This window comes from Oncorhynchus tshawytscha, linkage group LG29 (assembly GCF_018296145.1).
Source record: "Oncorhynchus tshawytscha isolate Ot180627B linkage group LG29, Otsh_v2.0, whole genome shotgun sequence".
Lineage (NCBI taxonomy): Eukaryota > Metazoa > Chordata > Actinopteri > Salmoniformes > Salmonidae > Oncorhynchus > Oncorhynchus tshawytscha.
Genome location: NC_056457.1, coordinates 18866007 through 18883538, shown reverse-complemented (window position 1 = coordinate 18883538; position 17532 = coordinate 18866007). Strand labels below are relative to the sequence as shown.

The 17532-nt window shown below is 41.7% G+C and overlaps 1 protein-coding gene across 2 annotated transcripts; it reads left to right on the top strand.

Moving 5' to 3' along the window:
• The first annotated feature begins 1955 nt into the window (after positions 1-1955).
• On the top strand, positions 1956-7519 carry gcm2 (glial cells missing transcription factor 2). Of its 2 annotated transcripts, none has more exons than XM_024392682.2 (5): positions 1956-2576; positions 2998-3250; positions 3919-4046; positions 4583-4708; positions 6096-7519. In XM_024392682.2, exons 1-5 carry the CDS (start codon positions 2481-2483, stop codon positions 7014-7016), a joined length of 1524 nt encoding a protein of 507 aa, XP_024248450.1. In that variant the 5' UTR covers positions 1956-2480; the 3' UTR covers positions 7017-7519. The 2 variants fall into 2 exon arrangements, with proteins under 2 accessions (XP_024248450.1, XP_024248451.1); XM_024392683.2 differs by having other exon boundaries at positions 1962-2576; positions 3934-4046.
• Positions 7520-17532: the final 10013 nt, after the last annotated feature.

The following is a 17532-nucleotide window of genomic DNA, read 5'->3' as shown; positions in this document are numbered from 1 at the left end:
ACCGCTGGTCTCTTCAATGGGGTCCTATTCACTAACATAAACTAATCTAAATACATTTCCATAATTTACCATGTTTTACGATAATATTGCCGTTTTTTAGGCAGCTAGGCAATAATTCACGAAGAAACGATTGCATATAATTGTTAAAAAATTAACAAACTTACGTTCATAATTAGCGGTGTGCGAGTGTAGCTATTGGGACAATTTTGCCACAGGTGAATCTAATTAGTGAACTATCGCTAGAAAAGACGCGCATGAAGGACCATAATCTGTCCAAATAAATGCATGCTGTAATCTCCTTTTCGTTACGGGTAATTCAAACTAAACTAAGTGAAACTGTGAACGTTTTCTTTATAACAGCAATCTGAATCCATTATTGTGTTTGAAAGTATTTTTTGGGCGGAAAAACATTAGGGTTTTTTTTGTGTGTGAAGCCATTCGATCTTATTTGCATATGGAGGATACATAATGGCCAAACAAACATCTAAAGTTGTGCATAACATTCGAATTTTGATCAATTAAAATGGGACTTTCACAGTTAAAATTGTTTTTTTATCGTGGATTGTTTACCACTATCAGATCTTTCAGCAATGTGACGGACTTGAAGTTAGAGAAAAATCTGACTGTTTGTCTTACTGAGTTGACAAATTACATTTTTCTACTTCATTCAAGTGGTATACACAGTAGCAATTTTGTTTTTCCTCAGTTGCTGTATGACTTTAAAACCTAATTAAATGTAACATATTTGAGCCAAAATGCATATTCTAGTTTAACCTATCAGTCAGATGGAGCTGACAGTTTATGGTTGTGACCTTGGTGATTACAATATTGTTTGTTTAAATCTATCAACAGTAGAGAACTTTACAGAGTGGTCTTGTTGCACTACATGTAACGAGGACATGAATAATTATGTTATAGCTGACCCTACTCATTACTGTTTAATTTTGGACAAATCTGACAGTTGACCAAATCTCCAGACACATATTATAGGAATCACCGTTTTGAGAGAAATATTACTTAGTCACAGAGGGCTATTGCAAGAAACTACATAAGATCCTTTTCCAGTTAATATCCATTATGGCCAGTTTATTTTGTATTGTAAACACTTTTTTGGAGAGTTTGAGGGGCGGGGGCTTACCTCTGGGGCGACCCCAAACAAACGATTAAATAGATATATATAAATAATACATTTTGTTATATGTTTGGGTTGGATGGGGGTGCTACGCCAGTGGTTCTATTTAGGTATCCTGGTAATTCGCTCAATGAATAGCCTAATGGACAGCAATATATTTTAATTTCACATGAAGGAGAATAATAATCGAAAAAAGTACATTTAACCGTATACAGTAGCCTATGTTTTGATCCGCCTCAAGTCGTAACAGTGCCAATTTGACGGATGGAAACATGCAAACAAATCCCTGACATGCTTCAAATGTGTATTATACTCTGCCAAATGCTGTCGGGAAAATATCCAAATTCTGATTCCCGAATAAAAGAAAAGTGAACAACATTCCACAATAAAACAATAGGTAAAGACATTGGTGTAGCCTACAAAAATCTCTAAAACATGACATTCGTTAACAATGCCGAATGATTGATGCTTTGTTTATTGTTAATGTGCAGCCCCAGCTGTTTTGATGTTTACACGTCAGTGTGGCTTTAGGTTTACATACAACAACTCTTAATGATCTCAGATAGATCACTTGTTGACACCTGTCAATGTAGGCTACTTGTGTAACCGTTGAATGTTGCTATTTCACATTCAGATTATTCACATATATTTTTTGCTTATTTGTGAGTTTAGAGGACTCGTTAATCCTAACCAACAGGTTTGAAATTTACAACAGATACTATTCCTGTCAGAACTGCAAGCATCATCGAAAAAAAACAATATAGACCCACAGAAACAGCCCAGGCCAATTCCCATCGTTTGTGGGCGGCCTTGGGTAATTTCATGACGTCTGTGTGTATTCAAGTTCAACATAGAGACACAGCATAATAGCCTAATATTTTTGATGTTTTATGCATACACAGTGCTAGAAAGAAACGTTCGGGGAAATGGACATGCAGTAAGTGGAGGTCAGTGCCACGGATCAGGTGAACTGAAAGTGCACAGCGCTCAGCCTTAACAGAGCTGAGGCTAGACATATTTCCTAGTCCTGCCTCCTCCTTTACATAGACGAGACAGCCTTTACCTACAGTCATTCACCTTGCTTTTCCGTTGGCATCGCGTGACACACTCCCCAGGACACAAGGGAATTTTGGATTAACACCGAGAAAAGACAGAGGAAATCGGATAAAGATCATGTACTTCTGGACATATATTCTCTAATTCTTTTTCATTTTTAGCGTTGTCTGTCATATGCTTTATTTTTGACAAAGGAAGTGATTTCGTAAGGTTCGCGGCTACGGGACGGTACCTGTATTGGTGGGTCCTGCTATGAGTCAAGTTCAAAACCGTAAAATTGTGAGATTCTAAGATGTCAAAGTCCTCGGATCAGTTTGAAGACCCCGACTGTGTTTCTTCCTTTGGCATGAAGTTAACGTGGGATATCAACGACCCAAAGCTGCCTCAGGTAGGCTAATGTCGACGTTTTGCATACGCCAGTTGACGCTATCATTTAAAATATATTCAGTGACAGCTATTTAAAATAACATTCTATAGCATTTGGTAGCCTATAAAATAAAAGTATTTCACGGTTGAATCGAATAAATCAGTTTTCATTTGTAAAGATATGCAGAGTTAATGATACATTAGTTGACACGCATGTTGCCATGATTTGCCTTATAGCCTATGCTTTCATAGCTCAGATATCAAATAACATATTCATTTGCAGTTTGTCCATATCTTTGGTTTTCGTCACAATGAACACTATTTACAGGAATATTCTATTAATTGGCCTGTAGTTTTTGTTTTAACCGTATTATCCATTTTAATAAAAATAACTTGAAAATAATGAATCTATCAAAATCTATATTTTTCCCTAATTCTGACAGGACACAAAGCAGTATGACGCTTTCCAGGAGTGGACGGATGGGTATGTTCGTTACATCTACACCGGCGAGGATAAGAACGCACAGCGGCACCTGAGCGGATGGGCCATGCGGAACACCAACAACCACAACTGTCAGATTCTCAAGAAGTCCTGCCTCGGCGTGGTAGTCTGTGGCCGAAATTGCACGCTGGCTGACGGAAGCAAACTCCAGCTCCGACCGGCTATCTGCGACAAAGCACGACAAAAACAACAAAGTGAGTAAATGCATTATGCACAGCTGTCATGCATATGGTATACACCTGGCGACCCGTCTCCTCGGAAAAACGAGGAAGACATTAAAACACTTGTTGATGTTGAATCAAATAATTTCCTATTGTCTAAATAAACACTAATTATTCTCAAAGCTTAATGAGCTCAGTTAAATTATTCATAATGATAGCCTACTTATTGGGCCTGTCGATATTGTAGGCTGTTTTTGAGAATAGCCTATAATTCCACTCACTCTGTAAAGAGATTCAACTATTCAACTTAACACCTGGTGACATCTGACTCATTCATTCACATCGTCATGACCTTGATACACTATAGAAATCTGACACTTGGTGCTTCAATAAAATAAACTCAATAACGCTTTATATACAGAACACCTACTTATTAAACAACTTCAGATATTGTTGGTCTGACTGAAAAAAACGGTCTAATTAAAAATAATACCCCTCATAGTAAATATGTATTTTTTTATTGTAAAAAATGTTTTCATCAGTATTCACTTTCAACCACCCTCCACATAAGACTATTCTTCTCCTCACATCCATAACAGTATAATATTTCATAAATAAACGTACAATACTTGAATACAAAAATCACTTCTATACTATTAGCCAACATGGCTTTGTTTAAAACTGTGTGGTTGTGTGTATTGGTGGTTGTTCTCCAGAGAAGCTGTGCCCCAGCTGTAACTCTGCCCTGGAGCTGATGCCATGCAGAGGACACAGTGGCTATCCCGTCACCAACTTCTGGAGAATAGATGGAAAAGCTATATTCTTCCAGGTTTGTGGGCTCATATTCTGAATTGAGAGGTAACACGTTTGCAGGTCTCTCTATTAACTGTTTTTTAAGCATTGTTTAATAGTCTGTCACCATTAATAAACTGTTTGATAATCATTGTATATCAATTGTTAATACAATACAATTGTTCATACAATAATTAATGTACAGTACTGTAATGTATTGTACAGTACAGCAGATCTTATACATGCATTTACTTATCAATGTATGTTTATTAGCCGTTTATAAGCAGACCTACAAGTACTGTAAGTTTTTAGTATTTCTATTTTGCGATATTAGGCAATAAATGATAATTAACATGCCTTCGTGGATTTGTTGTTTTATTAGTGAAATGTAAAGATATGAGTTAATTAAAGTAAAAAAAACAATAAACAAACCATTTTTAGTTATGAGCTTCTGTGCAAAACATTCCCTCACAAGTATTACAATTTATTTAGTTAAGAGTAATCCTAAATGTGACCAAAGATGTTTCTAATTTCAAGAAAGTAACATCCTAGTATGTATTGATGTGATTGCAGGCGAAGGGCGTCCATGACCACCCCAGACCAGAGAGTAAGTCTGAGACGGAGGTCCGGAGGAGTGCAGTGAAGAGGAGGATGTCCTCTCCACACTTCTCCCAGAAGAGGAGGTTGTTGGAGACAGATGTAAGAAACTTTGCCCTCAATAGTCATATCTATACTGAACAAAAAATACAAACGCAACATGCAACAGTTCATATGAGGAAATCAGTCAATTTAAATAAATTCCTTAGGCCCTAATCTATGGATTTCATAACTGGGAATACAGATATGCATCTGTTGGTCACAGATATCTTTAAAAAAATGGGCCTCACAGTGGGCCTCAGAATCTCTTCACAGTATTTTTGTGCATTCAAATTGCCATCTCTAAAATGAAATTGTGTTCTTTGTCTGTAGCTTATGCATGGCCATAACATTACCCCACTGCCACCATGGGGCACTCTGTTAACAATGTTGGCATCAGCAAACTGCTGCAAAACATACACATGGTCTGTGGTTATGAGGCCGGTTAGACGTACTGTCAAATTCTCTAAAACAACATTGGATGTGGCTTATGGTAGAGAATTGAACATTAAATTATCTGGCAACGGCTCTGGTGGACATTCCTGCAGTCAGCATGCCAATTGCACGCTCCCTCAACTTTAGACATCTGTGGCTAAACAAAAAACAGGTTGTACATTGATTGGGATAAGATTTTTTACTGGTCAGTCAGGAAAAAGTCCTGGCCCTAACAATTCGTATCTGCAAGGGGAATCAACAAGGACTAACAGTCTGGGTACTGACAAAGAGGATAAAGATGAAGTTGGAATTGATCAATTGTAACCACTTAGAGAATTGAACATTAAATTATCTGGCAACGGCTCTGGTGGACATTCCTGCAGTCAGCATGCCAATTGCACGCTCCCTCAACTTTAGACATCTGTGGCATTGTGTTGTGTGACAAAATTGCACATTTTAGTGGCCTTTTATTGTCCCCAGCACAAGGTATACCTGTGTAATGATCATGCTGTTTAATCAGCTTCTTGATTTGCCACACCTGTCAGGTGGATGGATTATTTTGGCAAAGGAGAAATGCTCCCCAACAGGGATTTAAACAAATTTGTGCACAACATTTGAGAGAAAAAAGCTTTTTGAGGGTATGGAACATTTCTGGGATCTTTTGTTTCAGCTCATGAAACATGGGACCAACACTTTACATGTTGTGTTTATATTTTTGTTCAAGTGTACTTTGAATATTTACCTGCTCAGCCAGAGGTGGATGGTTCCTTTCAAGATGTTTTCCTTGCCACTGTTGCCATTGCTTTCTCGTTGTGGTTGTTTAGTTTGGGTGGCTGAAACAGTAAGCACTTTGTGACCTGTACTTCGAATACCGTAAAAGCCCTTCTTTGCACATACAATGTGACTGAAAAGTAAATAACTCACAAACTACCCACATGCCATTTTTATTAAATTGGTAGATGCAGTGGACTGTCTTTGCCTAGCCAATCACTAATATGTACTAAATATTCTTCAGACCGGGAGATACCACGACCTGGGCACTCCTTTCCCCAACCTGCACCAGCTGTCCTGCATGGAGGGCCCAGACCGCTTTAGCATCATCGCTGAGTCCAACTTCCCCATCCAGACCCAGCACTACCCTCCCTTCCAAAACCCTGAGCCCTACAAGTTTGCCTACGATGCCCACACCAACATGGGTGAGGCCCCATCCACACTCCAGAAGCAGGCCAACCACCGTCTGTACATGCCCCGGCCTCCGTGTGGCTACGACTTTGCCGTGCCGAGCTATTTAGGCTCGGGCTCCTACACAGCCCTCTATAAGGACCCCAGTAGCCCCCAGGCGGAGGCCCCTGAGCCCAGCAAGGTGAGCTCGGGTCTGGGTACCAGCACGGCCACACCCCACACCACCGGGGTCCTTTCGGGCCACGACCGCAACAACTACGACACGACCGGCAAGCACCACGGCTGGAAACAGATCTTGGGCAAGGGGACGTACAGCGAGCGGGGCGAGTACGGACAGTTTCCTGGCAACACCAACCACCACTACTACAACAGTGAGTACCCGTGCAGGTACCCTGGCCCAGCGCCAGCCACGCCCGCTGCCCTGCAGACCATCATCACCACCACCACCAAAGTGTCCTACCAGCCCTGCCCCAAGTCCTCCGTGGTAAAGTATGGCGACAACATCTACGACGTCAAGGGCCTGCCCAGCTGCAGCTCCCTGCTTGAGGACACCTCGCCCACCTCTTACTCCGATCTCAAGATTCCTGAAGATTCTGGGGTCATCAAGTCTGCGCTGTCGTACCAGCCGGAAACCCTGCCAGCTAAAATCGAGAGGGCTGAGAACTTTGACACTTACCGTTACGGCAACTACGCGTCCAACAGCTATCCCGACAGGGTTTCTCATCCATTTAGATACGACGGAGGGGACTACTAATTGAAGTGGAAGCCACCAAAACAAAGACTGTGATTTGATAGTTATGCAAATGATCAGAAAGAACGCTTGGAACAGACTTTCTGCCACCTTTTATCAGGTTTGTAAAGCTCTATTGTTATTTATATATTTGAGGTGTTGGATTGCATTTGGACTGCTAGTGATGACACTACATTGAGTCTAGACTCTTCTAGGATGTTCTCAACATTTCCCCATTTAATGCATAAGAAAAAGCCACAAAGTAGTTATTATTGCCTTTGGATTTTAAAAAAAAATCAGATTAAATGTGTTTGTAGAATATGAATAATATGTATTCTTAAGGTATTTTGTCTGTTACAATATCACATCATGTTCCTATGGCACTGAAATAAATGTTCTATAGACTGGGAATGGCCAACAAAGTATCATGAAAATGCTTGTGGTACAGTACAACTGTAAATGCAGTCTTCAACTGTACAGTTTGTGAACATTGTTATGTGACATAAAAATTCAATGAGCTCCCACCATAGATTTGACACATTCTGATGCTGTTGGTTATGGATGTTGCCTTTTGTTTGGTCAAATTCACTTCATTTACTTCCAGCCCTTTGCAAGACCTTGCAGTTTAAACAAAGTAATTACACTGTTATCGACTGTCTTAAAATACTGGGGGGTGAGGAACATAAGTCAAAAACAAGCTCATTGCCACCCCCCACACACACACTCACTCACTCAGAAAAGGATGTGCTCGTGTCAAAAGGGATGAAGTTGGGCAATTAATCGTCAGGTTTGTCATCGGGTCGCTTTCAATCTTGTGGTTCAGAGGCGCCCTGACAAGTATTTCCCTCCACGCTGGGGTAGAGACGAGAGAAAGATAGAGGGAGAAGAGATGAGTCTTTCTCCCCTCCTTCCAGAATGCCGGTAATACCTGACGCTGACAGTATCTCTCCTCGCGGACGGTTCAGCAGGGAAGCGGCACCGCTTCTTTTCGAAGCTCAACACTCTGACTCCGCCGGGGACTTTTCCTCTGATGTCCCATCTAGATAAACAAATGACTCTCTATTATTGTAAGGACAGAGGTGGTGCTAGCCCTGAATCAGTTTCTCCATATGTGTGATCCTTTTTAGTGTAACTGCGTGCTGACAGGAGACATAATGGGAGCCTTGTCAGACAGACTGATCACAGATGACTAATAACGGCTCGGTTTCAATATTTCAGAAAACTCTTACCTTGTATTGGATTAATTGTACAGAGATGTAGCCTTTTCTATGTAATTAAGCTGGGTTTGTAGGCCAGCTACACCTAATATACAAGGTTTTGACAACATAAACGTTAATATACAACATATTTGTAAAAAAGTTTAAATGTAACGTAGAGCTCATGAGACTGGATAGCCAGGACGATGGGTATAGACTGTTAGCCTGTTTCTTCTCTTCAAGATTACAGACTTGGCTGATTTATAGTATATTAGAATCATAGATTATATTACAGTGCACGGTACAGTGCAGTGTATTATTTGTAGGCCTTACTTACACAAATAATGTACTGCAGTACAACACAAAACAGGATTGGCTCATTTGAGATTTGAGTGATTCATCAAACCTAACTTGTTTAGTTGTGAGGTACATCCGTACATCTAAATTAACAATACAATTCCCCTCTGTAGGACTGTATGTCTAACAAAAACATGGGTCCTGGCTTTATTTCACAGTCCTGTTTCAGCTTCCACTTGTTTAGTACAGTATTTACAACGAAATTGTGACAATGGATACTTTTTAGCACTTCTCAAAAAATGAACTCGGGGGCTCTATTAAATCTGTAATGCTGAAGCATTACACATTCCGCAGTAGAAATGTGAAGGTAATTTCCGATTGAATTGACATATGCAGCGTCAGCTGTGAATGCAGTCTCCGCTAAAGCAGGAACACTGCCTTTACATTTCAATCACGCTGTAAAGCTGAACTTCCGCGATGCGGCTTGAATACAGCCCTCCTGGTACCAAATTGCAGGCCTACATACTGATGTTGTAGTGCTTTCTTCAAATGAGTGATAAATCAAATGTATTTATAAAGCCCTTTTTACATCAGTAGATGTCACAAAGTGCTGTACAGAAACCCAGCCTAAAACCCCAAACAACAAGCAATGCAGATGTAGAAGCACAGTGGCTAGGAAAAACTCCCTAGAAAGGCAGGAACCTAGGAAGAAACCTAGAGAGGAACCAGGCTCTGATGTGTGTGTAACTCTGTATTTCACTGTCCAGTTTTAGATGGTTTCTGTAGGTTACAACTTGGATAGTAGTCAGTATTTTCTTTCAAGCATTGACTCAAGCTGTGTTAAACTCACATTCACACTGGATGAAAAACAAGTCAAATTGTTCTGTTTTTGACCCTCAACATATAATCGTCCTCCTATCAACATAACTTTCACCAATACCAACGATTTGTATTGTAGTACATGTACTACAAATAGTAGTGGTGGTGGTAGCTAATAATAGTACAAATAACCTCATTAGGGAACATTCCAGAACACGTGGATTACAACCCATATAATACACACCTATGTGACATTTTTACTCTTCACCCAAACACAGCAAACTTTAACCTCTAGGCCTCTGACCCCTGCTTGACCTTTGATCTTTCTCTCTCATGAAACCTGTCTTCAATTCCACTGAGGGGTTGACTAAGCTAGTATGCTCCACTCAGAAGGTACAGAACCACGGCACTGCTGTCAGGGCTGTAGCACTGGCTGGCTGATGGGTGCCTGATTAATGTTGGTGAATCTGCAGCCACCCCTATATTCCTCCCCCAGCCCTCATCCTACACCATCATACTTCAAGAGGTTTTGTTTACAAACAGTGGGATAGAGATATGCCATGCTTAAAAGCAGGTGCCAGGTTATCTCTCCAACCATATAGCGCTTCAAAGGGATCCAAAAGCCACTCAGAAGTGGGACGATGCCTTTGACTGTTGAACACATTATGGGCCTTGGCAAGCATTGCGAACAACGAGGGTTGCAGTGCCCAGTACAGAACATGTATATTGGGAAAACTAAAGTAACTTAAAGGGCCAATCTGCAGTTTATACATCCATTTTTGGACTTATACATTAATGATATGTACTCATTGATTCTTGAAGAATTTAACTTATAAATGCCTCATGAGCTTAGTTCAACTGTCGTACCCCATCCAAAACCAAAATATAAGCTTGCTTACCTCCAATGTTTGTAAACAAAGTAAATGTAAACAATCACTATATAACCTCAAAACATGGTTAAAATAAATAAATAAATTAGAATACGTCCTTGCATCCATAGTTCTATAAATTTGAGAGTGGTTACATTTCTCCAGCCCCATCCCTCAGATTTTTACATAAATTGCACATTTCTGCTTTAAAGCTGGTAAACACAGACTACCAGTAGGAAAGCATTGTATTGTACCTTCATGGTTCAATTTTCCCTTTCAAAAGCAACAAACATTTGCTTTCTGCATTGACATGTCTCTTTTTTACCATTGCACATTTTCAAAATTTCTCCCCAAAGAATGGGGCTTTGAGTATTTTTCCAAAAAGCATTCCTGTGAAAATGAAGATGGAAGGTCCCAGGTGGTGGGCCCACTGAACCAGCCTTCCAACAGCTTGAGCGACAGCCTTTTACACTCCTCAACAGACCCTCTACTACTTTTACATTAGCAGCTGAGCGGTGGTGGTAGTGATAGTGGTAGTGGTACACAGCACAGGCAGGCTAGGTGCTCTCTAGCTCTGTAGGCCTCTCTCTCTCTCTACAGGTCACTCAGGCTGATTAGTGCAGGGCCTCAGCTGCTCCTGGCCAGAAAAATAGGCCATTTATACAGCCCTTTTTCTCTCTGTCTGAGTGTACCTCACACACGCGCACACACACACACCCTGATGGGCGCATAAATAAAACACACACACACTGATGGGCGCATAAATAAAACACACACACACACACACACTGATGGGCGCATAAACATTTTGTGGACCAACAATCGATTCCCAATCAACATACTATTTTCCCTAACCCATAACCCTAACTGCCTAATCCATAAGCCTAAATTAGCCTTTTTACAAGTGAGGACTTCTGGTACTCACAAGTATAGTAAAGCGTGTACACACACACACAGCCTCAAATGCTGAGCCTTTCAGCTTTTCTGATCCCTTTAAGTGAGAACCATTGATGAGTGACTTCTATACAGTTTGCTCTTGAAGAGCCCAGAAACACATTCTGTTCCACCTATAGATTACACAAAGCTGATTCATCACACCACAGCTACCTCCAGTCAAATCCAGACATAAATGCAGATGAAACTGATCTGTGACACAATAATAATTAACTAAAAACTCATCAATCTCCGACAAGTTGAGTCTCTCACTGTTTTTTTTAGCTTCTTCTTCAAACAACAACAGTCAACGACAATCATGCCACGGTTCACACATCTGGTCTTCAGACACGTACTGTAAGTCTGCTAGCCTAGGAAGCTGTCGCACCTGATGGATTCTGTTGTTTTGCCCTTAGCCGTGAACCGAAGCAAGAATCTCAGGCATGCCAGTCTGAAGATGTCACATAATTGTTAAGAATAGATGGTTATGGACAGGTTATTCTTTATACCAGGCCTCGATATCTCTGCCTGAAAGGCTGCTGGAATGCAGGTGCTTTGCTGAATGCGGCGGCCATGTATCATTAACATAAATCAACTGAAACCGATTCTAAAGGGCGCTGAGCGCTAGAGTCCATGTCACCACAACGCCTGCAAAAACAAAACCTGTGCCTATTGTTTCCCTTTAAACCTTCATCTGCCGCATTGGACTGTAATATCAATAACTGCTGTTGACAGCAGACAGCCCAGTCTGGCAGCTTAAGTGTTGTATAATTTGTAAGAGTGCAGAGCATGTCCGATGTACCTGCCAGTATTTAACATCTCCACTAGGGCCCCCCAAAAGGGGTTTAAATGGTCAATGGGAAATGGATACAACGTATTGTATTGTCACTTGAATGACTGTCACTACAATATAAGCTATATCAGTTTTTGAGTAATATCTAAAAAAAATGTGGATGGAACTCAGTACACTCTTAGACTAGGTTTCCAAATGGGTTCTTCGTCCCCATAGGACAGGGGTCACCAACAGGTTGATAGCAATTGATTGGTCGATCTCCAAGGCATTCCTAGTCGATCGCCAAGGATTTAATAAAAAGCCCAACGATAAAGCCTTGCGTTCCTATTTTTTTTTCTCGTGCGGTAGGCACATCCGATTCAGCAGCCCTGCGTGCCGGGTAGGCGAAGTGTTCCCATTTTGAACCATTTCATGTGTCTGAAGGTACAAACTCTCCCTTCCTGGCGGGCCCAGAGAGCAATTCAAGTGCACTATAGGCCAGTGGAGGCTCCTCAGTGAATTTAATCAAATAAAACAACTGTGAAACATTAAAGTTATCCTTTTTAGATAAAACTATGCTTAATATATACACAAAATCAAATAATTAAGTAAAATATTTTGCAATGAAGGTCTACAGTAGCCTCAGCAGAACTCTGTAGCATAGCATCATGGTATAGGCGGAGGACAACTAGCTTCTGTCCTCCTCTGGGTACATTGATTTCAATACAAATCCTAGGAGGCTCATGGTTCTCACCCCCTTCCATAGACTTATACAGTAATTATGACAACTTCCGGAGGGCGTCTTCCAACCTGTCAGAGCTCTTGCAGCATGAACTGACATGTTGTCCACCCAATCAAAGGATCAGAGAATGAATATAGTACTGAAAGTATAAGATACAGCTAGCTAGCACTGCAGTGTATAAAATGTGGTGAGTAGTTGACTCAAAGAGAGAAAGAAAATAGTTTAACAGTTTTTGAACAAATCAGTTTGTTCCAAAATTAAGGAGAAGTGAGAGAGAGCTAGCTATATATACACTGCTCAAAAAAATAAAGGGAACACTTAAACAACACAATGTAACTCCAAGTCAATCACACTTTGTGAAATCAAACTGTCCACTTAGGAAGCAACACTGATTGACAATACATTTCACATGCTGTTGTGCAAATGGAATAGACAACAGGTGGAAATTATAGGCAATTAGCAAGACACCCCCAATAAAGGAGGGGTTCTGCAGGTGGTGACCACAGACCACTTCTCAGTTCCTATGCTTCCTGGCTGATGTTTTGGTCACTTTTGAAAGCTGGCGGTGCTTTCACTCTAGTGGTAGCATTAGACGGAGTCTACAACCCACACAAGTGGCTCAGGTAGTGCAGCTCATCCAGGATGGGACATCAATGCGAACTGTGGCAAGAAGGTTTGCTGTGTCTGTCAGCGTAGTGTCCAGAGCATGGAGGCGCTACCAGGAGACAGGCCAATACATCAGGAGACGTGGAGGAGGCCGTAGGAAGGCAACAACCCAGCAGCAGGACCGCTACCTCCGCCTTTGTGCAAGGAGGAGCAGGAGGAGCACTGCCAGAGCCCTGCAAAATGACCTCCAGCAGGCCACAAATGTGCATGTGTCTGTTCAAACGGTCAGAAACAGACTCCATAAGGGTGGTATGAGGACCCAACGTCCACAAATTCGCCACTGGCGCCCTGTGCTCTTCACAGATGAAAGCAGGTTCACACTGAGCACATGTGACAGACGTGACAGAGTCTGGAGACGCCGTGGAGAACGTTCTGCTGCCTGCAACATCCTCCATCATTACCGGTTTGGCGGTGGGTCAGTCATGGTGTGGGGTGGCATTTCTTTGGGGGGCCGCACAGCCCTCCATGTGCTCGCCAGAGGTAGCCTGACTGCCATTAGGTACCGAGATGAGATCCTCAGACCCCTTGTGAGACCATATGCTGGTGCGGTTGGCCCTGGGTTCCTCCTAATGCAAGACAATGCTAGACCTCATGTGGCTGGAGTGTGTCAGCAGTTCCTGCAAGAGGAAGGCATTGATGCTATGGACTGGCCCGCCCGTTCCCCAGACCTGAATCCAATTGAGCACATCTGGGACATCATGTCTCGCTCTATCCACCAACGCCACGTTGCACCACAGACTGTCCAGGAGTTGGCGGATGCTTTAGTCCAGGTCTGGGAGGAGATCCCTCAGGAGACCCTTCGCCACCTCATCAGGAGCATGCCCAGGCGTTGTAGGGAGGTCATACAGGCACGTGGAGGCCACACACACTACTGAGCCTCATTTTGACTTGTTTTAAGGACATTACATCAAAGTTGGATCAGCCTTGTAGTGTGGTTTTCCACTTTAATTTTGAGTGTGACTCCAAATCCAGACCTCCATGGGTTGATCAATTTGATTTCCATTGATAATTTTTGTGTGATTTTGTTGTCAGCACATTCAACTATGTAAAGAAAAAAGTATTTAATAAGAATATTTCATTCATTCAGATCTAGGATGTGTTATTTTAGTGTTCCCTTTATTGTTTTGAGCAGTGTATATTTTTTGTTTAATTTTCACTTTCAATTAGCTGGCGAATGCAGCTAGCTAGTTTACCCTACACTCAGTTCAAACAGAGAGGGATGCTATTGTAGCTAGCTGGCTATGGCTATCCAACACTGGAACTCTTCCAAGGTAAGCTTTTGGTTTTATTCATTTATTGCCACCGGGCCCCGCCGATGTAACTGCTAAACTGCTTTCTGACTGTACACTGTACTGCATGATTGTAGCAGGCTTACTAATGCATTGGTTCTAGTAGCTATGTTGAATATGACGTGACAACGATGTAGGCTGTGTGTAGCGGTTAGCGTCACGATATGAAGGTTTGGCTTGGAAATGCTTTTAGCCTGGCCACAGACAGCTGATGTGTTGTGTCCACTGCAGTCCACAAGCGAAGGAAAAAGATGAGAGGATGAAAGCGCGTAGATAGTTGTGAGAAAGAATTATATGTATAACGAGAAAAGTGATCAAGCTGTTTTTATGTGGCTGCTATGAAAGTGAAGTGTGTGATCAAGCGTGTATTCATTCCGCCAAATCTGCTGAAAAATATATCTTAAACAGAAGCAAATGGAATGAAACAGGGATAAACATAACTGAATTTGTCCAATAGAAACTCTAGTTTGCAACTGTTTGACTAATGATTACACCCTAGATCAGCTCGATGCATGCAAGAGTGTGCAAGGCGGTATTGAATGTGTCACTGTCTGTCACCTTGATTACTTAAAATGTTCTCTACCTGTGCACCTATGTTGTAAACTTTCATTCATAGGCTAGGTTGTGACGGGTATAGGGAAAATGTGAGTGTCATGCAGTTGCCTAAACCTATCTATGTTTCATTGAGCTGGGTGAATAGAATATGAATGACAGTCATCCAATAATAAAAATAAGACCATGTCCATAAAAAAAGTAATCCTCCCTCATCTTAAACGGCACCAACCGCCACTGCTATAGGCCTATCGCTGGCCAATCAGATGGCTCAGATTCCCGTGTCTGCAGTAACGTATCAGGCGTAAAAGAAAGCTACAGCAAAGTTGATACTGTGAGATTTCAAAACTTTTAAAACCATGACTAGAGGGAGACTTGTCAACGAATACAGCAAAGATCTGCAGTTTTTATAAGTTCTTACTCAGCACTGTCAACACACAAAATGTGCGTTCTCCCTACTTCCAGTCACGCTACAACCAGCACTGCAGCTGTAATGAATGACTATGAAAGTGTATCTATAAGCTTGCGTTGTTATTATTAGCCTCTTGGGTCTTTTTTAATATTGAGGAATATTTCACTTTCTCTGTTCATAGGAGTAACAACAGGAATTTGTCCATGAGGCAGAAAGAATGCAGTGCGACTAGTTTCCCCATCAGCTGGAAGACGGTGTCTCTTTTTGGTCAGTGTCAGAGGAGGAAAGGGAGAGCGGAGGGATGTTAAAAGGTGGACCCTCAGTCTGCTGCTCTCTCCCTCTGCTGAGACTGACCATTAGATGCAGGCACCATCAGCCCAGTAAAATAAAAAGCAAATTATTTAAAAGTAAGCTCACTCAGCTGTGCCTCATAAGTAATACACAACTGATATATTACTGGTGTGATCATATAGCCTACCTCAAAAAAATGGTCTGGACAACAATGCATTGGCAGGTCAATTAAAGTAAAGCCAATATGCAGTGATAATGTATTGGGACTGTAGCCTACTGCAAAAAAAACAATTGGCTACAGTACTGTTTTTAATAGGTTAGTGTTGCATAGGCTTTCATTTTGACTGTTTGATGACTGCCATATGAGAACCCTTTTTGGTTCCAGATAGAACTATTTTAGGTTCCATGTAGATCCCTATGTAGAAAGGGTTCTACATGGAACCCAAAATGGTTCTATCTGGAACCCAAAAAAGTTTTACCTGGAACCAAAAAGGGTTCTCATATGGCAGTCATCAAACAGTCAAAATGAAAGCCAAGATCTACTGCTCACATTTCTTTAAAACATGACTTAAAAAACATAAGCCTATGCAACACTAACCTATTAAAAACAGTACTGTAGCCATTTGTTTTTTTGCAGTAGGCTATAGTCCCAATACATTATCACTGCATATTGGCTTTACTTTAATTGACCTGCCAATGCACTGTTGTTCAGACCATTTTTTTGAGGTAGGCTATATGATCACACCAGAACTAAACGGGTTCTACCTGGAACCAACCAAGGGTTCTTCAAAGGGTTCTCATATGGGGACAGCCGAAGACCCCTTTAATATTCTAGATAGCATCTTTTTTGTAGTTATCACAATGAATTCCCTGTTTCGGTTGTCTGACAGATTCAACTCAAGTCCCCCTCCCTTCATCCAGTATGAACGCATCTATCAAACTCTCCCGGATCTCTCCTCTACCTTTGCCAAAGATTTTGATGGAACCATTAAGTCTTCCAGAGAGCTGAGAGCCCCTTGAAGGCAAGGGGATGGAGGAAAAATATGTTTGATTAAGGACAAAGCAGATGGCCATGCTCGGTTTGCTCCATCAGGGCTGGGAGTAAACCAGCCGCGGCCTCAGATCTCCCCCTCTCACAGCTCCCCTGAACCCCAACTGAGCCTTCCAGCACGGGGAAAGATTAGCACCTGCAGTACCGAGGATCGTACGTATTCTCCTCCCCCCCACACCCCACACCTGTCGGAATATAAATGCCCTGACGGATGAGTCCAAAGAGGCCTAGAGAGAAATGCGGTACAGGTATCTGTAAATTCCATGTGTCAATTTGTTTTTATTGGCTGAACAATGGCAGAGAGAGTTTAAATCTCCATCTAACTGTAACAAAGTAGCCCAACAGTGAAAGATTTGTTCATGGATCTCGTATAGGGCCATGTGGATGGATTTCTGAAGGTATGCCGAGACCTCACACTCAAAAGTGTCAAAGGAGAATTTGGACGTCCATGTCAATGACTGTGTAAGTATGGAAAAAGAATCCTTAATAATTCTGACCCCCCCTCCATTATCGGGTCTTAACGAGAGGACCCAGAATGTAAAGCTATCATTTATAGTATAAACTGCCAGAGGAAGATGTCCAACTGGTATCATCACCATCTATTCTTGGGATCTGGGCAGAGTCAGGATCTGTTGTTTGTCTATAAACCAA

Bases quoted from the DNA above. Each gene is read 5' to 3' on its own strand.
- gcm2 (XM_024392682.2), top strand. From the start codon at position 2,481: ATGTCAAAGTCCTCGGATCAGTTTGAAGACCCCGACTGTGTTTCTTCC. The intron at 3,251-3,918 runs GTGAGTAAATGC...TTGTGTGTATTG, and splicing joins AGCACGACAAAAACAACAAA to GTGGTTGTTCTCCAGAGAAG. The intron at 4,047-4,582 runs GTTTGTGGGCTC...ATGTGATTGCAG, and splicing joins GAAAAGCTATATTCTTCCAG to GCGAAGGGCGTCCATGACCA.